The sequence below is a fragment of the Callithrix jacchus genome, chromosome 20 (assembly GCF_049354715.1).
Source record: "Callithrix jacchus isolate 240 chromosome 20, calJac240_pri, whole genome shotgun sequence".
Taxonomy (NCBI): Eukaryota; Metazoa; Chordata; class Mammalia; order Primates; family Cebidae; genus Callithrix; species Callithrix jacchus.
In genome coordinates, this window is record NC_133521.1 from 25,544,050 (window position 1) to 25,565,990 (window position 21,941).

The 21,941-nt window shown below is 47.9% G+C and overlaps 3 protein-coding genes and 1 non-coding gene across 24 annotated transcripts in view; 1 reads left to right on the forward strand and 3 right to left on the reverse strand.

Moving 5' to 3' along the window:
• The window catches only part of DUS2 (dihydrouridine synthase 2), an 83,365-nt gene that overhangs the window by 17,294 nt on the left and 44,130 nt on the right, over positions 1–21,941 (forward strand). For 2 of the 21 annotated variants that reach the window (XM_078357527.1, XM_078357521.1), the window contains exons 1-4: positions 12,023–12,090; positions 14,187–14,300; positions 18,586–18,698; positions 21,275–21,370. Coding sequence is in view for 6 of the 21 variants with exons in the window: in XM_078357515.1 (XP_078213641.1) it covers positions 12,209–12,243; positions 14,187–14,300; positions 18,586–18,698 (262 nt within the window). In the remaining 15 variants the exon portion in view is untranslated. Of the gene's footprint in view, positions 1–12,022; positions 12,244–12,851; positions 12,914–14,186; positions 14,301–18,585; positions 18,699–21,274; positions 21,371–21,941 lie in introns of those variants that run through there. The other 19 variants (XM_078357524.1, XM_078357520.1, XM_078357525.1 and 16 more) reach the window with 16 other exon arrangements.
• Positions 1,425–3,682, reverse strand: DPEP2NB (DPEP2 neighbor). Its single transcript, XM_008986094.5, has 2 exons — positions 3,532–3,682; positions 1,425–1,935 (listed from the first exon to the last, which is right to left on the reverse strand). Exons 1-2 carry the CDS (start codon positions 3,596–3,598, stop codon positions 1,574–1,576), a joined length of 429 nt encoding a protein of 142 aa, XP_008984342.1. The 5' UTR covers positions 3,599–3,682; the 3' UTR covers positions 1,425–1,573.
• On the reverse strand, positions 5,573–5,677 carry LOC118149860 (U6 spliceosomal RNA). The gene has a single exon (XR_004737569.1). It is a non-coding gene; the product is annotated as a U6 spliceosomal RNA (small nuclear RNA).
• DDX28 (DEAD-box helicase 28) lies at positions 10,081–11,977 on the reverse strand. The gene has a single exon (XM_078357565.1). It carries the CDS (start codon positions 11,939–11,941, stop codon positions 10,301–10,303), a length of 1,641 nt encoding a protein of 546 aa, XP_078213691.1. The 5' UTR covers positions 11,942–11,977; the 3' UTR covers positions 10,081–10,300.

Below are 21,941 nucleotides of genomic sequence, written 5' to 3' on the forward strand. Positions count from 1 at the left end.
CTCCCAAAGTATTGAGATTACAGGCATGAGCCACTGTGTCCAACCAGGCTCTGTATTTTTTTTTTAAATTTTTATTTATTAAGGAGGCTGAGGCAGATGGATCACTTGAGCCCAGGAGTTCAAGATCAGCCTGGACAACATGAAGAGACTCCATTTTTTTTTTTTTTTTTTTTTAGAGGCTGAGTCTTGATCTGCTGTCCAGGCTGGAGTGCAGTGGGGCAATCTTGGCTCACTGCAACCTCCGCCTCTCTAGCAATTCTCCAGCTTCAACCTCCCAAGTAGCTGGGACTACAGCTGCCACACCCAGCTAATTTTTTGTAATTTAATAGAGATGGAGTTTCACCGTGTTTCCCAGGCTGGTCCTGAATTCCTGAGCTCAGGCAATCCACCTGCCTCAGCCTCCCAAAGTGTGAGCCACTTTGAGCCCGGCTTTTTTTTTTTGAGATGTTGTTTCACCATATTGGTCAGGCTAGTTTTGAACTCCTGACCTCAGGTGATCCACCCACCTTAGCCTCCCAAAGTGCTGGGATTACGGACATGAGCCACTGCACCCAGCCATGGCTTTTTCTTTCTTTTTTTTTAGACAGAGTTGCACTCTTTTTGCCCAAGCTAGAGTATAGTGGTGTGATCTTGGCTCACTGCAACCTCTGCTTCCTGGGTTCAAGCGATTCTCCTGACTCAGGCTTCTGAGTAGCTGAGATTACAAGCACCCACCACCATGCCCAGCTGAGACCCCATCTTTTTGTATTTTTAGTAAACATAGGGTTTCACTGTGTTGGCCAGGCTGGTCTTGAACTCCTGACCTTAGGTGACCCACCCACCTCGGCCTCCCAAAGTGCAGGAATTACAGAAGTGCGCCACCATGCCCAGCTGAGACCCCATCTTAAAACTGAATAAATAATTTAAGAAGATCAAGTCAAACACTGTTATGGAAAAATCATTTTTTAATTTTTTTTTTAAATTGAGCAATAGGGACATCACTGGGGCCATAAAGGGCAGGAAATAAAGGAACATGTGAGCTTCAGGGGGATGTTGCTCAACTTTCTCCAGATTGTTCTTGCTGTAGGTGGCAGATCTCCCTAGGTCTCTTTATTCTGTTTCCTGAGATGCCAGGCAGGAGGCTTTCTCCTCTGTGAGTAGCCATCGTGTGCTTCTTCCAGTTTCAGCGAGTCCTGGCCTTCCTGGTTTGTGCTGGTGGTTGCTGGCAGTGACTCAAAGCAAAAGCCTATGTGGTATAGCAGGCCCCTGCTAGGCTTTGCTGCACCTGCTCTCTGCACTTGACTCCTCAGCTAGTAGAATGCAGATATTACTTTCTTCTGCCCAAAAAGGGACTCTGGAGAGTTGAGTAGAGGAACATCAGGTTTTCTTCTAGGCCAGCTTCAGCCTTGGGATGTTCAAAGCAGCCTCTCGCTGCAAACCACAGTTTCTGAGGCTTCTTGCTCATGGCTAGTTAGTATGGAAGGGGGCTTCTGGATGAGGAAGACTTAGGTAGAAAAATGATTCAGGTTCTGTCTGCAGTGGTGGGCAGGGGAGGTCACTGCAGAAGAGGTATTTGTCCTTTCTCCCAAATGGTTCAGCCAGCAAGCTTCTGTGAGGTCAGTCTCCTGACTGACTTGCTACTAGGCTGCAAGCGCCGAATTTTGGGGCTAGAGCAACCCAGGTCTGTATCTGACTCTGTCGTAGCTCGACGTCTCTTGGGAGCCCGGCGTCTCTTGGGAACCCAGCTGGGGGCTGGCTTCTCTGCTTCAGCCTGGCTGGGGGCTGGCTTCTCTGCTTCAGCCTTTGCTGGGGTGGCCAAAGGAGCATCCCCATAGCTCCGGTAGCTGCCAACCACGCAATATGTCTCCCCATGCCAGCCTACCTGAGTTTCTCCACACCCTCGGTAGAGGACATGGTAGTGTCCAGGTGTGGGAGGAGAAGTGGCAGGCACTGCAGCTGGAAAGAAAAGCAGAATTAGTCACTTTACCTTCTACCCTGTGCTTCCACGGCCTCCCTTCTCTCATGTCTGTTCCTAAAAAGCCCTTTTGTCTTCTTAGCATCCCAGACACAGCCTTGGCCCATCACCTATATGTGTCCCCGAAGATGGGATGCTGGCTGCAAAATCAGTTCTGTGGAGCCTGTGACAGCAGCAGGAGTTCTGAGATCCTCCTCATTCGCAGAGAGAACAGTAGAACCTCCCAGTAACTGCAATTGGATCCCCCGCTCCCGCCGCCTTCTCTCCCTTCCATGACCAAAAAATACATTTCTTAAGGGCTGTGACTTCTGAGGCTTTAATGGAAATTATTTTCAAGTTTTGTAAAAAATGATCTACTACAGGCCAGGTGCAGTGGCTCATGCCTGTAATCCCAGTACTTTGGGGGGGCCAGGTGGGCAGATCATGAGGTCAGGAGATCCAGAACATCCTGGCCAACATGGTGAAACCCAGTCTCTAGTAAAATACAAAAATTAGCCAGAGGTGGTTGCATGCGCCTGTAGTCCGAGCTACTCAGGAGGCTGAGATAGGAATTGCTTGAACCTGGGAGACAGAGGTTGCAGTGAGTTGAGATCATGCCACTGCACTCCAGCCCAGCGACAGAGCAAGACTCCATCCCCCTCCCCCCCCCAAAAAAGAGCTACTATTGGCCAGGCATGGTGACTAATGCCTGTAATCTCAGTACTTTGGGAGGCTGAGGAGGGTGGATCACTTGAGTCCAGGAGTACCAGCCTGGCCAACATGATGAAACCCCATCTCTACTAAAAATACAAAAAATTAGCCAGGCCTGGTGGCACGCATCTGTAGTCCCAGCTGCTTGGGATTCTGAGGCAGGAGAATTACTTGAACCTGGGAGGCGGAGGTTGCAGTGACCCGAGATCTCACCACTGCATTCCAGCCTGGGCGGCAGAGCGAGACATTGTCTCAAAAAAAAAAAAAAAAAAAGGATCTAAAATCGCGCCACTGTACTCCAACATGGGTGACAGAACGAGACTAAAATAAAAAAGATCTAATAGAAATTGATGGGCCAGGCACAATGCTTCACACCTGTAATCCTAGTACTTTGGGAGTCTGAGGTAGGTGGATGGCTTGAGCTCAGGAGTTCAAGACCAGCCTAGGCAACATGGCTGTCAGTACTAAAAACAGAAAAAAATTAGTTGGGTGTGGTGGCGCATGTCTGTAGTCCCAGCTACTAGGGAAACTGAGTTGGGAGAATCCCCTGAGCCCAGGAAGTTGAGGTTTTCACTGTGGTTATGCCAGTGCACTCCAACCTGGAGACCCTGTCTCCAAAAAAAAAGACCAGCCCCAGCAATATAGCAAGACCCCATCTCAATTAAAAAAGAAATTAGAGCCTTTCTGAACACCAACTCAGATGACATTCCACTTGCCCTCAGCAGTGAACAGGAACACTGTGGGTCCCTGAGTGGCCACGCCCTCAATATTACTTATGGCTGGGAAAGCTCTGAGGTGTGGTGGGCCAGCCCAAAAGGAACATGTGCCACCCAGTGAAGCTGTAGGTACAGCCACATCTCCTGTATAGATGCCCACTGTAGGCCTACCTGCTGCGTTGCCCTCCCAGGGGACAGAGGACATGTTAGAGATAATATAGAGGATCCGGTCAGACATTCTCTCTCAGCCAACCAAACAGATTGGTATCTCGTAGAGAAATGGTAGGGAGGTTTCCCCAGGACACAGGTGTGTAGTTATGCTGCCATGGAAACTGTGGAAGCCTGTGAGGTCATCACTACTCGGTGAGGTCACATAAGCCTGACCTAAGGGGGCAGGCTTCAGGCCTTCAGGGTTTTGTGAAGGAGAGCAGGGCAGAGCTAGAGAGGAATCCTGCTTGGGCCCTCCCATTCAGCCCTCCCTACCCGTGCCTAGCAGCTACTGTGTGGAGCATATCTGTGGGCTGGCACAAGCCCCAGTGACCACAGGAGGGCAAGAGAAACCTAAATTCTGAGATGAGGTGGAGAGGCAAGATTAATCCAAGACATAGATAGGTAGCCATGCACTGGTCTAAGGAATCAACAGAAGGAGAGGTAGAGATTGGGTTGGACAAAGGGATCACAGAAAGACCTGAAGGACAAGTGAGATCTGGACGTGCGCAAAGTGTAACTGCCCAAGGGGTTCCCCTTACCCATGGCCTAGACAAAGCTGATTTATCAAGACAGGGAAATTGCAATAAAGAGTAATTCACAGGGCCAGGCATGGTGGCTCATGCCTATAATCCCAGCACTTTGGGAGGCCGAGGTGGGTGGATCACAAGGTTAGGAATTCAAGACCAGCCTGACCAACATGGTGAAACTCCGTCTAAAAAAATATATATATATATATTTTTGAAAAAAGAAAAAAAAAAAAGTAATTCACACAGACCTAGCTGTGCAAGAGACCAGAGTCATATTATTATTCAAATCAGGGAGCATTCAGGGATCAGAGTTTTAAAAAATGTGATGGGTGGTGGGCAGTGAGTCTACAAAGCTTGGTAGAGTCTACAAAGATTGGTTGGGTCAGAGATGAAATCATCAAAAGTTGGCTTGGGCATGGCAGCTCACACTTGTAATCCCAGCACTTTGGGAGGCCAAGGCAGCAGATCACTTGAGGTTAAGTGTTCAAGACCAGCCTGGCCAACATGTCGAAACCCCATCTCTATTTAAAAAACACAAAAATTAGCCAGGTGTGGTGGCGCATGTCTGTAATCACAGCTGTTTGAGAGGCTGAAGCACAAGAATCACTGAAACCCAGGAGGCAGAGGTTGCAGTGAGCCAAGATTGTGTCACTGCACTCCAGTCTAGGTGACAGAGTAACATTTCACCTCAAAGAAAAAAAAGGTAGTCAAAGATATCCTCTTACCTTTCGTCAGTTCCTTGGGTGGTGTCAGCTGATCCATTAAAGTGCAAGGACTTTGTTATTTTATTTATTTATATTTTTTGAGACAGAGTCTCACTCTGTTGTCCAAGCTGGAGTGCAGTGGTGCAATGATCTTGACTCACTGCAACCTCCCCCTCAAGGGAGAAGCTGGGACTACAGGCATTCGCCACCACGCCCAGCTAATTTTTGTACTTGTGGTAGAGATGGGGTTTTGCCATGTTGGCCAGGCTGGTCTCAAACTCCCACCCTCAAGTGATCTGCCGGCCTTGGCCTAATCCCAAAGTGCTGGGATTACAGGTGTGAGCCACTGTGCCCAGCCAATCAAGTGCAGGGTCTGCAAAATATCTTAAGCACTGATATTATGTCATATATGTATTAAATATAATATATATATAAAACACACACATATATATAAATTTTGTTTTTGAGACGAAGTCTAACTTTGTCGCCCAGGCTGGAGTTTAGTGGCATGATGTGGGCTCACTGCAACCTCTGCCTCCCAGATTCAAGTGATTCTCCTGCCTCAGCCTCCTGAGTAGCTGGGATTACAGGTGCCCTCCACCATGCCTCACTAATTTTTGTATTTTTAGCAGAGATGGGGTTTCAGTCAGCCTGGTCTTGAACTCCTGACCTCAAGTGATCCACCTGCCTCAGTCTCCCAAAGTGCTGGGATTACAGGCGTGAGCAACCGTATCTGGGCTATATATATAATTTTAAAAAATTAAAAGATTAACAAATATAGAACCCTTCATGGATTTGCATGTCATCCCTGCACAAGGGTCCATGCTGATGTTCTCCATATAGTTCCAATTTTAGTATATCTGTTGAAGCGAGCATGATCTTAGGTTTTGTTGGTTTTGTTTTTTTTTTTGAGCTGGAGTCTTGCTCTGTTGCCCAGGCTGGAGTGCAGTGGCACGATCTTCGCTCACTGCAACCTCCACCTCCCAGGTTCAAATATTCTCCCACCTCAGCCTCCTGAGTAGCTGGGATTATAGGCATATGCCAGCACACTGGCTAATTTTTGTATGTTTAGTAGAGATGGGGATCCAGCATGTTGGTCAGGCAGATCTTGAACTCCTGACCTTGTGATTGGCCCGCCTCAGCCTCCCAAAGGGCTGGGATTACAGGCGTGAGCCACTGTGCCCTGCCAATTTTAGGTTTTATATAGTGATGTTATCCCCAAGAGCAATTTGGGGCATGGTCAGAATCTTGTAGCCTCTGCCAAGTGCAGTGGCTGTTGCACTATTGCACTCCAGCCTGGGCAACAAGAGTGAAATTCTGTTAAAAAAAAAAAATCATATATCCTCCAGCTGCATGACTCCTACAGCATAATTTCTAATCTTTTGGCTGATTTTGTTAGTCCTACAAAGGCAGTCTAGTCCCCAGGCAAGAAGGGGTTTATTTTGGGAAAGGGCTGTTATCATCTTCATTTTAAACTATAAACTGAGTTCCTCCCAAAGTTAGTCAGCCTATGGCCAGGAATAAACAAGGACATCCTAGAGGTTAGAAGCAAGTTGGTTAGGTCAGATCTCTTTCACTGTCTCATTTGTAATTTTGCAATGGCGGTTTCAGTAGGAGAGGGAATACATTCCAATTAAGAAGAATAACAGCATACAGGCTCTTCTTGACCTTGTTCTGCCCCAAATGTAAATTCATAGCACCCTCATATTTTTACTACCTAAGACTCAAAAACCCCAAGAGGCTAGGAGTCTGTCCAAGGTCACACAGGTAGCAGAGAGGCATTCTGATCAGCAGGGCTTCATTTGGGGCTCCAGATTTATAGCTGTTAAGAATGTGAGGACAGGCCAGGCGCGGTGGCTCAAGCCTATAATCCCAGCACTTTGGGAGGCTGAGGTGGGTGGATCACGAGGTAAAGAGATCGAGACCATCCTGGTCAACATGGTGAAACCCCGTCTCTACTAAAAATACAAAAAATTAGCTAGGCATGGTGGCACATGCCTGTAATCCCAGCTACTTAGGAGGCTGAGGCAGGAGAATTGCCTGAACCCAGGAGGCGGAGGTTGCAGTGAGCCGAGATCGCGCCATTGCACTCCGGCCTGGGTAACAAGAGCGAAACTCTGTCTCAAAAAAAAAAAAGGAATGTGAGGACAAGCTCATTACATTGAAACCTGATGTACACTGGGAGGGATGTTAAACGTGCTCCAAGGCAAAATGAGGCTCCCAAATGACTGTATGAAGTATGAATAATGGTTCTATTTTTAAAATTTTTTTCTTTTTTCAGAGATAGGGTCTTACTTTGTCATTCAGGCTGGAGTACAGTGGCACCATCATAGCTCACTGTAACCTGGAACTTCTGGCCTCAAGTGATCCCCCTGCCTTGGCCTCCCAAAGTCCTGGGATTATAGGTATGAGATACCACGTCCACAGATGAACCTATTTTAACATGAAATTCAAACAAATTCAGCTGGGCATGGTGGCTCATCCCTGTAATCCCAGCACTTTGGGAGGTCGAGGCAGGTGGACCATGAGGTCAGATCGCTTGAACCTGGAAGGCGGAGGTTGCAGTGAGCCGAGATTGCACCACTGCACTCCAGCCTGGGTGACAAAGCAAGATCCCTTCTCAAAAAAAAAAAAAAAAAGAAGAAAAAAAGAAATTCAAACAAATTCATGACAAGGTAACAATACCAAATGATTGGCCAGGCACCTTGGCTCATGCCTGTAATCCCAGCACTTTGGGAGGCTGAGACGAGGGGATCACTTGAGGCCAGGAGTTCACAATTGGCCAGGCCAACATTGCAAAACCCCATCTATACTAAAAATACAAAAACTAGCTGGGCATGGTGGCGTACCTGTAATCCAAGTTACTCAGGAGGCTGAGGCACGAGAATTGCTTGAACCTGGGAGGCAGAGGTTGCAGTGAGCTAATTGTGCCACTGCACTCTAGCCTCGGTGACAGAGTAAGACTGTCTCAAAAAAATACATCCAAAATCATAACCTTATCTCTAAATAGGCAAATAATGACAATCTCATCACTATGAAAAGAGGATAAGATTTGGCCTCCAGCAGCAGTCCAGGTAAACATTGTGAAGAGGTATCAAAAGGTCATTTGGGCCAGGCGTGGTGGCTCATGTCTGTAATCCTAGTACTTTGGGAGGTGGAGGCAGGAGTATCTCTTGAGCCCAGGAGTTTGAGACTAGCCTGGGCAACATAGCTAGACCTTGTGTCTATATTTTTTATTATAAAAATGGGCAATTTGGTCCTACTCAAAGGAAATAAGCAACTCTGCCCTTAGCCAGATCAGGACCACACTAGGACCAGCTTTTGGTTCAGTGTGGCCAAGAACTTCCTACCAAAGAGAGATGACCTTTAGGAGAGGTCTCCCTATTACTGGCCTTGAAAAAGCAAACATGGGACCTTTATTTAGTGGGGTTATTGCAGAGGGCATGTGCCCAGGAGGTAGAGACAGCCTGATCTCTGGAGACTGGGTCACCCTGGTTGAGAATCATGGCACCTTCTCTCCTAAGTTACTTTACTGTGGTGCATGTTAGGACAGATGTCAGGCCTAATTACAGAGTCTGCCCTGCAGGGAGTGGGAGGAGGCAAAATATCACAGGGACAGTTCCCAGGAAGTTTGTTCTGGCTTGAAGGCTAGCATGAGATTACTCAGATTCTCCAAGGCTCTGGAGAGAGTACTTGTCCAGAAGCATCCCTCTGGTCTTGTGAGGGTACTAAGCCTTACAGGACTTTGCTGGGACTCTGGGAAAGGCAGCACAGAATAGACAGATGGTTTATCAATTTAGGAGGGCCCAAATATCCCCTTGGGAAGTTTACAAAGGCAATATTCTCAGGTCAAACTTTAGAGAGCTTAATCCCATCTGGAGTGGGGCTCAGGATTCTTTTTTTTTTTTTTTTGAGAGAGAGAGGTTATTGGCTCTGTCACCCAGTCTGGAGTGCAGAGGCGCAATCTCTGCTCACTGAAACCTCCGCCTCCTGGGTTCAAGCCATTCTTGTTCCTCAGCTTCCCAAGTAGTTTCAATTACAGGCGTGCACCACCACACCCAGTTAATTTTTTTTGTATTTTTAGTAAAGATGGGATTTCACCATATTGGTCAGGCTGGTCTCAAACTCCTGACCTCAGGTGATCTGCCTGCCTCAGCCTCCCAAAGTGATGGGTTTACAGGCATGAGCACTGTGCTCGGCTTTCTTTTTTGAGACGGAGTCTCGCTCTGTTGCCCAGACTGGAGTGCAGTGGTATGATCTTGGATCACTGCAACCTCTACCTCCCAGGTTCAAGTGATTCTCCTGCTTTAACCTCCTGAGTAGTTGGGACTACAGGCATGCACCACAACACCCTGTTAATTTTTGTATTTTTAGTAGAGACAGGATGTCACCATGTTGTCCAGGTTAGTCTTGAATTCACCTCAGGTGACCTGCTTGTCTCGGCCTCCCAAAGTGCTGGGATTATAGGCAAAAGCCGTGCACTTGGCCTGGATTCCGCACTTTTTTTTTTTGAGACAGAGTCTTGCTCTGCCACCAAGCTGAAGTGCAGTGGCACAATCTCTGCTCACTGCAACCTCTGCTTCCTAGGTTAAAGTGATTCCCCTGCCTCAGCCTCCCAAGTAGCTAGGACTACGGGTGCCCACCACCACGCCCTGCTAATTTTTTGTATTTTAGGGGTTTCACCATGTTGGCCAGGATGATCTCAATCTCCTGACCTCATGATCTGCCCGCCTTGGCCTCCCAAAGTGCTGGGATTACAGGTGTGAGCCACCGCGCTGGGCCTTTTTTTTTTTGAGATGGGAGTCTGGTTCTGTTGCCCAGGCTGGAATGCAGTGGCACCATCTCAGCTCACTGCAACCTCTGCTTCCTGGCTTCAAGCGATTCTCATCTCAGCCTCCTGAGTAGCTGGGATAACAGGTGTGTGCTACCACACCTGGCTAATTTTTTTTTTTAAAGATGGGGTTTCACCATGTTGGTCAGGCTGGTCTTGAACTCCCGACCTCAGGTGATCCACCCGCCTTGGCCTCCAAAGTGTTTGGATTACGGGCGTGAGCCACCACACCAGGCCGACGCCTGGCTAATTTTTATATTTTTAGTAGAGACAAGGTTTCACCATCTCAGGCTGGTGTTGAACTCCTGACCTCATGACCCAGCCACCTTAGCCTCCCAAAGTGCTAGGATGACAGGTATGAGCCACCTCACCCAGCCAGTGCTAATTATTCTTAGGGGAAGCACGTAAAAACATCATTTATTGTTAGAAATCATAACATGACACAAAGTCAAAATCCACTTTTATTTTTCACATGTCTTGTGAAAGACTATACAGAAAGCCATGCTCAGCTGCTTCATCTTCAATGCTGGCCAGGAGCTTACCTTTCTAAGTCATACAGCAGCTCATCCGGCCCTCAAGGGGCTGAAAGGGCAGCCCAGAGCCTCCCACTGACAGGTGTGCTCACCCATCCAAGACACTGGAAAAGATCCCTGTTCTAGCATCACATTTTACTCAGATTTGTCAAAATTAGGTTGCTGCGGCAAAGGCTCTTTCACTGAGGATGGCAGTCCTGGAAGACTTCTCCTTCTGCGAGCCGCCAGCTCAATCTTCTGAACCAGGCTCACATCCCAGGGATGGGTCACAAAACTGATGACGGTGCCTGGAACCTCACTCCCCACACGGCCCACTCTCCCTGCTCTATGGATGTAATCTTGCAGTGTAGCGGGGAAATCATAATTGACAACCAGCTCCACACCAGTGCTGTCCAGGCCCCGGGAAGCTATGTCTGTGCAGAGAAGTATGTCTTGGGAGCCCTTCTGGAAGGACTGGAAGATACCTGCCCTCATCAAGGCTGGCATTTGCCCCTGCAACCTTAGGTGTTGGATTTTGTGGTCATCCAGAATATATCCCAGCCAGTTCACAGTGCTGGAGCTATTACAGAACACCAGAACAGTTCCTGAGGGGCCAGTCTTTTCTGCTCTATCATGATGCTTGAGGATGTGCACCAGCTCGGTCACCTTATCTGCTCCCTTCAGTCTCAGAAATGTCTGTTTCACATGAGGCATGATACAGTGGAGCTTGGAGCTGGTGATGGTTGTGACAGAATCTGCACTGGCGACTTTATTCAGCAACTGGCCTACACCTTCGGGAAATGTGGCTCCTACCAGCACTAACTGAGCTTTGGGATTGAAGGGGTCTTCCAAGTCAGCTGGGCCTTCTGCGATGTTGCTATTCTCCAAGATGTAGTACACAAGTTCCAGGAAGCTTTCATCCAGCAGTGTGTCTGCCTCATCCAACACCAAGAAGGAGAGTTGCTCCAAGCTGATAAGTCGACTTCTCAGGGCTTTCCACAGTGCCCCTGGAGTGGCCACTAGCACATCGGCTGAAGGTTGTTTGGACAGTTGCAACCTGATCCTACGCATGCCACGGCCTCCCTCCAGGTTCTGCACCAGCAGGCCCAAGGAGCGCCCCAAGGGTTGGGCCACGGCCCGCACCTGTTGGGCTAATTCTCGGGAAGGCACAAGGACCAGACCTCGGGGCATGGGGATATGAAGGGAGTTCAGGCTTGGCCGGCCCATGAGGCGTTGAAGTAGCGGCAGGAGGTAGCTGAGAGTCTTGCCACTGCCGGTTTCTGCGGCGCAAAGGATGTGGCGGCCGCGAAGTAGTGGGGGGATGGTGTTAGACTGCACGGTTGTGGGCTGAACGACTTCAGGCGCAGCTTCCTGTAGTGCGTGCAGCACACGGGGCTCCAGGCCAAGGTCAGCAAAACTGTCCTCGGACGAGGGCTTCTGCACCGCTGGCGCCTCCTGTTGCGCGCGCTCGATGGAGAAGTGGTCCCGGCGCGCGCGTCGACTCTTCCAGCCTCGAGAGGCTAGCGGCGCGATCTCCCAACGGCCCAGAGTGAGGCGAGCTGGCTGGTTTAACTCTGGCCGCCGCGCCGAAACCAGCAGCGGTCCAGGTCGCACTGGCACAGGCCCCGGGAGGCTCCGCCGTCTGCTCTGCCGCTGTTCCAACTTCCGCTGTACAGCCACTGGGATGCGCACTACCGGCAGAGGTTCGTCTGGACTGCGGACCATCAGGCCCCGTCGGGGAGCTAGGAGCAACCGAGCCACTAGAGAAAACAGCCACACCTGCCGCGCTATAGCCATGTTGCCCTTGGTGCAGGAGAAGCGCACATCAATGACGTCACGGATGCGCGGCGGCCTCACAAACGGTGGCTGGCGAGGCTCAGTACGGTTTGCGGAGCTGGAGCCCCGTGAGGAAGAGAGGGAGGTTCTCTTAAAAGTTCAGCTGCGAGGTCTGTAGCTCCGAATCGCGGATGGCGACATCCAGACCCTGCCAGCCTTGGGGAAGGGCGCGTCGCGGAGGCAGGACTGGAGGCTGGCGTTACGAGGCGGCTGTGGGACCTTGTCCCAATGGACCATGAGGGCGGAGGGCTTCTGGCGATTGGGTACCTGGTTCCTCGGATTCTATTTAGTTGTTCCTCGTTGTCCCTATATATCTTGCAACCCTTAGGTTGTGGCTGTTTTCCCAGATGTGTTCCCTGCGCATAGTCTGGTAATCCGTGTTTATTGAGAGTCTGAATGAATGGTCAGGCCTAGGGGCAGAGACAGGGGTCTGAAGTCATAGATCTGGGCTCAACCCCTCACCCCCTCCTACTGAGAGCCCAGAGTGCAAGCTGATGGCTTTCAGCTTCTTTTCTCTCAAGTGGGAGGTAAGGCCTTCAGGCTTTATTTCAAGCTGGGTCATCTCTTCACACTTACTTTCCTTCCTTTTCAGCCAAGGTTCACTCTCTACTCCCTCGTCACCCCTCCCAACTTCTCATCTTGAACCCACCCCTCTTGCATCCCGCTCGGCTCCTCTGGCTTCCCCGTCAGAAACCTAAATTGCTTCAAAAGTAGTAAGGAGGGTGCTGCAACCCTACGAAGTGATCAGGCACGTGGTTTATCATGTAGCCCTGGTCAGGCGGAATAGTTTACCTGAATTCAGATATTTGGGTTGTAAAAACAAGAACTTACACGAGTCACACTTTCACTTTTTTTTTTTTTTTTTTTGAAGACACAGCCTCACTCTGTCACCTAGGCTGGAGTGCAGTGGCGCGATCTCAGCTGTGACTAAAGGTGCGCTCTACCACACCCAGCTTAGTTTTTGTATTTTTAGTAAAGACAGGGTTTCACCATGTTGGCCTGACTGGTCTCAAACTCCTGGCCTCAAGCGATCTACCCACCTCGGCCTCCCAAAGTGATGGGATTATAGGCATGAGCCACCTGCACAACAGATACTTCTTGAACAGATCTGGAAAATGGGTGTCAGATCTTTTCTGTAGTCTGCAGTGCCTGGGGTGGGAGATAAGGTAAATATGGATTAACACTGGGAGGTTCATAACATCTGGAGAAAACGTTTTAATGTCTCCAAATATCATTGACAAGATAAAAACTTTGTTTTTTTGGAATAGTATGAGGAAAAACTGTCACAGTTTTAAATAGACTGTACCCTTGTGCTACATAATTAGACTTTCTGGAGAGTTACCAGATAAACTAGAGGAAGAGAGAGGCCTTTTCCCCACAAGAAAACATCCTCAAGTATTAAGAGGACGTTTGGAGTGGTGATGGGTGAATGAATAGTCATTGGATAAGGTAGTGGGTTTTTTTTCTTTTTTGAGACGAAGTCTCACTCTGTTGCCCAGGCTGGAGTGCAGTGGCTCGCTCCACTGATCTTGGCTCACTGCAACCTCTGCCTCCCAGGTTCAGGCAATTCTCCTGCCTCAGCCTCCTGAGTAGCTGGGATTACAGGCATGTGCCACCATGCCCAGCTAATTTCTGTATTTTTAGTAGAGACGGGGTTTCACCATGTTGGTCAGGCTGGTCTCTAACTCCTGACCTCGTGATCCAGCCACCTTGTCCTCCCAGAGTGCTGGGATTACAGGCGTGAGCCACCGTGCCTGGCAGGATAGTGGTTTTAAAACAAGGGTGATTTTGGCCTTTCCCTGTCACCACATTTGACAATGGCTGGAGTCTTTTCTTTTTTGAAAACAGTCTCACTCCTGTCAGCCAGGCTGGAGTACAGTGGTGCAATCTTGGCTCACTGCACCCTCTGCCTTCAGGGTTCAAGGGATTCTCCTGCCTCAGCCATCTGAGTAGCTGGGATTACAGGCATATGCTACCATGCCCGGCTAACTTTTGTAATTCTTAGTAGAGATGGGGTTTCGCCATGTTGCCCAGGCTGGTCTGGAACTCCTGACCTCATGATCCACACGCCTTGGCCTCCCAAAGTGCTAGGATTACAAGCATGAGCTGCCTTGCCTGGCCCAATTCCATGTTACTTTTATGATGCTTTCCACAAACTCAGGGTTCCTCCTTATCTAAATAGTTCCTTGGATGTTTGTCCCAACAGGTTTCATCCATTTCCATGTGCCACTGTTTTTGAGATACTAAACAAAGAATTCCTTGTACAAAGCCAGAACGAATATATCAAAGTAATTCTGAAGTATCAGAAAAAAAATAATAGGTATGTATGTGCATTTGGGTTTTTGGGTTCTGTTCAAATATCCAGGGTAGGGTAGCTGGTTAATATATAGTTGTTTTCTCATTATACTGGAGCCCTTACAATATGATTACCAAAAAATCTCACAGGGGCTAAAGCTTGCCTGAGCCTATCTGTGCCCATGGCCCCTAATTTCTTCTTGTGACATCACTAGTCATTGCCTACCCTTTTTCCCCCTCACTCATTGAGTAACTTCTAATTGGTTTCTTGAGATACTTTTTATAAGCAGTGCTTTAGAAATAGGAAAGGTATACTTATTGTGAAAAAATCTAAGCTCCTGGGAGCAGGAGCGTAATGTGTTCCTTGGATCTCAGTTAATAATGGTATAGTCATTCATTCATTCATTCATTCATTCAACAAATACTTCCTGAGCACCATGCATGTGCCAGGCACTGACAGTGAGCAAAACAGACAAAATCCCTGCCCTCGTGGAGTTTACATTCTGATTTAATTGATTTGGGGTAAGGCCTAGACAGGGTATTGCTGTGTCACCCAGGCTAGATTGCAGTAGTGCAATCTCGACTCACTGCAACTTCTGCCTCCCAGGTTCAGGTTATTCTCCTGCCTCAGACTCCCCATTAGTTGGGATTACAGGTGCATGCTACCACACCTGGCTAATTTATGTATTTTTAGTAGTGATGGGGTTTTGCCATGTTGGCCAGGCTGGTCTAGAACTCCTATCCTCAGTTGATCCGCCTGCCTTGGCCTCCCAAAGTGCTGGGATTACAGATGTGAGCCACTGCGCCCAGCCTAGAAACTGGAATTTTGAAAAACCTCTCCAGATATAACCAGGCTTGAGAATTACAGTTATAAATGAAGCACTTTGGGAATTGCAAGGCATTACAACAATAAAAAGTGCTGTTAGGTCGGGCACAGTGGCTCACGAGGGAGGCCAAGGTGAGTGGATCACCTGAGGTCAGGGGTTCAAGACCAGCCTAGCCATCATGGTGAAACCCCATCTTAAAAAAAAAGAAAGTGCTGTTAGTATTCCTTCATTGTTTCTCCATTTTCCTACCTGTAGCAAGGCTGTTGCGCAGGTAATTGTATTTTCAGTCATTGTCGCTGTAGTATGCCTGGACCCTTTTACTTTCCTTCTAATCCAGCTCCCTACCTCCTCTTTGTCTTCTACCCTCCGGTACACCTTCTGTTTCCCGAGTGCTGTTATTAAGCACAGTTATGGCGTGTTACCCTTTGACTCAAAAGCCACTCACGAATCCCTATTGCCTACAAATTATCTCCTAATCAGTATCCAGAATTGGGCTCAACTTCCACTCCTGTTGCTTCCTTATCTGAATCTTGTTCACTCAAGTGGTAGCTCACATGCAAGTTGGCTACAGGGCTTCTAGTCCTTTATTGGATAAGCCAGAGAATGGAGGTCTCCTCCAAAACCAAACTTGAATGATAACAAAGCACTTTAAATGCACTTTGGCTGGGATAGAGTTTTTCTGTGACTGAAGTGAACTGAATCATAGCTCTTGTTGCACTTGGCCCATTAATTTTTTTTTTTTTTTTTTTAGATGGAGTTTTGCTGTTGTTGCCCAGGCTGGCGTGCAGTGGTGTGATCTCGGCTCACTGCAACCTCCGCCTTGTGGGTTCAAGCAATTCTCCTGCCTCAGCCTCTCGAGTAGGTGGGATTACAGGCATGTGCCACCACGCCCAGCTAATTTTGTATTTTTAGTAGAGATGGGGTTTCTCCATGTTGGTCAGGCTGGTCTTGAACTCCTGACCTCAAGTGATCCGCCCACCTTGGCCTCCCAAAGTGCTGGGATTACAAGCATGGGCCACTGCACCCAGCCGCCATGAACTTCTTTTTACAGCAAACACTAAGCATCTACCATATGCCAAATTGTGTGCTCTCTGATGAGGATCTGGTGATGAACAGGCCAGCGTTTACTTTCACCTTATGATGAAGATGGCATATTGACAGATAGTTGCTCTTCTTTTAATAGTTGCCAGGAGGCCAGGCATGGTGGCTCATGCCTGTAATTCCAGCACCTCAGCCTCCCAAAGTACTGGGATTACAGGCATGAGCCACCCTGCCTGACCAAGGTTATTGTCTAAGAAATTGTGAGTAGTAGAGGAGACCAGCCCTTAAAAGGAATGGTAGAAGAGATTGGAAATGACTGATTACGGTGGTGATGTGAGTGTGACCTCAGGGTAGGGTGAGTGGTTGTGGCAGTAACTGGGAAAGGCATTCAGGCTGCCTAGTTTTTTCCCAGAAGAGCCTTCTTATAGGCAGGGTATGTCAGGTACCTCTGACAGTGTGTTAGAGGAAATTCCCAGACCAACCACCCTTTGAGAAGCTGTCCTCTTGGCCACCAGAGTGGTGGGTGTTCAGTCACACCTTATGAAGCAGTCACTTCATAAGCTAGGTTCCCGGTTCAGTGCTAGAAACCTGGCAGTGAACTAACCAGCCACACTCCTATTCTTGTAGGGCTTGTTGTCTTGGTGGTCTCCTGGAGGAGCTGGGAATTGAACAAGAAACTATGGCAGTCAGTATGGACATATGGAATATAACTGAGCTGCAGAGAAATGTAGGGTGTGGGGAAAGCATGGGACCAGGGACGTGAATTTGATTTTCTATAGGGGCACATCTCCACAAAGGGGATATTCAAGGATAAGGGACCTTAGCATGAGCATGCGTGACCAAGTTGGGGAGAATATTCCAGACAGAAGTGCAAGTGGGCAGGCCCCAGGGCAGCAGACAGCTTGGTGTCGGAGACTAATGGAAGGCCAGGGTGGCCGGGCCCAGTGGCCCACACCTGTAATCCCAGTTTTTTTGGGAGGCCAAGCTGGGTGGATCACCTGAAGTCAGGAGTTAGCCGGGCATGGTGATAGGTGCTTGTAGTCGCAGCTACTCAGGAGGCTCAGGCAGGAGAATTGTTTGAACCTGGGAGATAGGAGTTGCAATGAGCTGTGATTGCACCACTGCACTCCAGCCTGGGCAACAGAGTGACACTCCATCTCAAAGAAAAAAAAAAAAAGGAAGGCTAGAGTGGCCAAGGCAGAGAGGGAGGGCGAGAGAGACACAAGGTAAGGCTAGAGAGGTGGGTACAGAGTGATCACGCAGGGCCTTGTGGGCCATTAGAAGGTTTTAGGATTTTTCCTAAAGTCAGCAGGAAGCCATTGAAAGGTATAAATGGGAGAGTTGCCTTTTTAAGATGCCATGCTGGCTATTGTAAAGAGAATGAATAGGAAGGGGCAAGAGTAGATTTGGGGAGATTCATTAGGAGGCTGTGCTGAGGTCCTGGCAAGAGATGAGCAGAGGGTTTTTGGTGCACAGTGGTGGCCATTGGGATATAGTAAAGCATGTGGGTTAGAATTATGTTTTGAAGGTTTTTTTTTTTTTAAGACAGGGTTTCACCATCTTGGCCAGGCTGGTCTCGAACTCCTTACCTCAAATGATCTGCCCACCTTGACCTCCCACCGTGCATGGCTGAAGGTTATCTTTTCTTTCTTTTTTTTTTGAGGTGGAGTCTCACTCTGTTGCCCAGGCAACAATGGCGCAATCTCGGCTCACTGCTACCTCTACCTCCTGGGTTCAAGCAATTCTGTGGTCTCAGCCTCCCAAGTAGCTCGGATTATAGGTGCATGCCATCAGCTAGTTTTTTGTAATTTTAGTAGAGACAGGGCTTCACTGTGTTAGTCAGGATGGTCTCGATCTCCTGACTTCGGGATCTGCCCACCTTGTACTCCCAAAGTGCTGGGATTACAGGCGTGAGCCACTGCGCCCGGCCTTTGAAGTTTATTTCAACAGGAGTTAGTGATGGATTGAATGTGGGGAATATGGATTAAGGATGAGTAATTGGGAGACTGGAGGTGCTATTAATGAAATGGGAAAGATGTTTTTTTTTTCGAGACAGATTCTTGCTTTGTCACCTAGGCTGGAGTGCAGTGGCGTGATCTTGGCCCACTGCAACCTCTGCCTACCAGGTTCACGTGATTCTCTTGCCTCAGCCTCCTGAGTAGCTGGGATTACCGGCATGTGCCACCACACCCGGATAAGTTTTGTATTTTTAGTAGAGATAGGGGTTTCACCATGTTGGCCACTCCTGACCTCAGGTGATCCGCCCTCCTCTGTCTACCAGAATGCTGGGATTACAGGCGTGAGCCACTGTACCCAGCCTGGAAAGATTTTCTCTCCACTTATTGGACTGATTAACACTTTCTCTTCCTTTAGACCTTGGATCAGAGATTATTTTTTAAAATTGTTTTTACTTAAAATTAAAAAAAATTTTTTTTGAGACAGGGTCTTGCTTTGTCACCCAGGCTGGAGTGTAGTGCTCATGGCTCATCGAAGCCTCAACCTCCCAGGACCAAGCGATCTTCCCACTTCATCCTCCCAAGTAGCTGGGACTACAGGTACATGCCACCATGCCTGGCTAATTTTTGTATTTATTTATTTATTTTTAGATAGAATCTTGCTCTGTTGCCCAGGCTGCAGTACAGTGGCGTGATTTTGGCTCACTGCAACTTCTGTCTCCCGGGTTCAAGTGATTCTCTTGCCTCAGCCTTCTGAGTAGCTAGGATTATAAGTATGTGCCACCACATCTGGCTAATTTTTATATTTTTAGTAGAGATGGGGTTTCATCATATAGGCCAAGCTGGTTGAACTCTTGACCTCAGGTGATACACCTACCTCAGCGTCCCAGAGTGCTGGGATTATAGGCATAAGCCACTGTGCCTGGCCCAATTTTTCTGTTTTTTATAGAGATAGGGTTTCACCGTGTTGCCCAGGCTGGTCTCAAACTCCTGAGCTTAAGCAATCTGCCCACCTTAGCCCCCCAAAGTGCTGGGATTACAGGCATGAGGCACCATTCCTGGCCTATTTTTATTTTTATTTTCAGACAGGTTCTCACTCTGTCATCCAGGCTGGAGTTCAGTGGCATTATCTCAGCTCTGCAACCTCAGCCTCCCAGGCTCAGGTGATCTCACCTCAGCCTCCCAAGTAGCTGGGACTACAGGTACACACTACTACTCCTGGCTAATTTTTATGTTTCTGTAGAGATGAGGTCTTGCCATGTTACCTAGACTCATCTCCAACTCCAAGGTGATCTCCATCTCCAACTCAAGCGATCTGCCCACCATGGCTTCCTTACTGCTGAGATTATAGGCATGAGCCATTGCACCTGGCTTTTTATTGTTTTTATTTTTTGTAGAGATGGGATTTTGCTGTGTTGATCAGGCTGGTCTCAAACTCATGGCCTCAAGCAATCCGCCCACTTCAGCCTCCCAAGTAGCTAGGACTATAGATATATAGTCCACCACCTGTGGCTAATTAAAAAAAAAATTTTTTTTCTTTTAATAAAGATGGGGTTTCACCATGATTGCCAGGCTGGTCTTGAACTCCTGACCTCAAGTGATCCACCCACCTCAGCCTCCCAAAGTGCTAGGATTATAGGCATGAGCCACTGTGCCCAGCTAATTTTTTTTCTTGTATTTTTTTTAGGGTAGACACGGGGGGTTTTGCCATGTTGCCCAGGCTTGTCTTGAATTCCTGAGCTCAAGCGATCCATCTATCTCATCCTCTGAAAGTGCTGGAATTATAGCATGAGCTATAATTCATGCATGTGCCTGTACTCTTTGTGACTGTTTAGAGTAGACCATATTTGGTTAGAATAAATAATATTATTATTTTCTTTTCTTTTTTTTTTTTTCATGCTAGCTCATTAGTAGTAGATCCAAAAGAATAAATAATATTTTACCTGACATGATGGCTTACGCCTGTAATCCTGGCATTTTGGGAGGCCGAGGTAGGCGGATCATGAGGTCAAGAGTTCGAGACCAGCCTGGCCAAAATGGTAAAACCCCATCTCTACTAAAAATACAAAAATTAGGCATGGTGGTGCAAGCCTGTAGTCTCAGCTACGTTGCAGTGAGCTGAGATTGCACTGCTGCACTCTAGCCTGGGTGACAGAGCAAGACTCTGTCTAAAAAAAAAAGAATAAATAATATTAGCAGTAGTTATCTTTGAGACATGAGATTCTGATTTTCTTCTTTTTCTTCCTATTGGCTCTCCCTTCAGAGTATTCGTAGAATATGACCACTTCTCACCGCATTCACTACCAATTCCTTGGTCTGATGGAGCCACCATCATTTTTCACATTGATTATGGAATTACCTTCTCCCTTGCCTTCCTGCATCTGTCCCCCGGATAGTCTGCTCTTAGTACAGCAGTCATTATGATCATGTAAAAATATGAGACAGTTCATGCAGAGCTAACGAAGTTCTCTGGGTGTCCTACAAGGCTCTACATGATCTGACCATTGTGTCCTGTTTTCTTATTGCTGTTAACATTGTGTTTCTGACTCTTTCCTTTCCTTCTTTTTCCTTGCTTTGTTTCCTAGGCTGGAGTGTAGTGGTATTATCATATCTCATTGTAACCTAAAACTCCTTGGCTCATGTAATCCTTCTGCCTCAACCTTCCAAATTGCTGGGACTATAGGCACATGCCACCATGCCTGGATAATTAAAAAAATATTTTTTTTTCAGCTGGTCATGGTCACTCATGCCTATAATCCCAGCACTTTGAGAGGCCAAGCCAGGCAGATTACTTGAGGTCAGGAGTTCGAGACCAGCCTGGCCAACATGGTAAAACCCTGTCTCTACTAAAAATATAAAAATTAGCTGGGCATGGCAGTGCATGCCTGTAGTCCCAGCTACTCGGGAGGCTGAGGCAGGAGACTCACTTAAACCCAGGAGGTGGAGGCTACAGTGAGCTGAGATTGTACCACTGTGCTCCAGCCTGGGTGACAAAGTGAGACTTCATCTCAAAAAAAAATTTTTTTTTTTGTAGAGACTGGGTCTCTCAGTGTTGCCCAGGCTGGTCTGCAAACTCCTGGCCCTCCTGTCTTGGCCTTCCAAAGTGCTGGGATTATAAACATGCTCCAGTGTGCCTGGTCTCGCTTCTTCTCATTCTATACTTTTTATTTTTTTAGATACTCTTGATCTTGCAATCTCAGCTCACTGCAACCTGTGCCTCCTGGGTTCAAGCGATTATCGTGCTACAGCTTCCTGAGTAGCTGGGATTACAGGCATGTACCACCATACCCAGCTAATTTATTTATATGCATATTTGTTTATTTATTTGGATACGGAGTCTTGCTCTGTCACTCAGGCTGCAGTGCAATGGCGCAGTCTTGGCTCACTGCAACCTCTGCCTCCTGGGTTCAAGCAATTCTCCTGCCTCAGCCTCCCTAGTAGCTGGGATTACAGGTGTGCACCACCGCGCCTGGCTAATTTTTGTATTTTTAGGGGAGACAGGATTTCAACATGTTGTCCAGGCTGGTCTCAAACTCTTGACCTTGTGATCCACCCGCCTTGGCCTACCAAAGTGCTGGGATTACAGGTGTGAGCCACCTCGTGTGGACTCATTTCTTAATATTTTAAGTAGGGATGGGATTACAGGTGTGAGCCACTGCACCCGGCCTAATTTTTTATGTTTTAAGTAGAGATGGGGTTTTGCTATGTTGGCGAGGCTGGTCTCAAACTGACTTCTAGTGATCCACCTACCTTGGCCTCCCAAAGTACTGGGATTATAGGTGTGAGCCACTGTCCCTGGCCACATGATATGCTTTAATCACATTGGCTTTCTTGCTGTTCTTC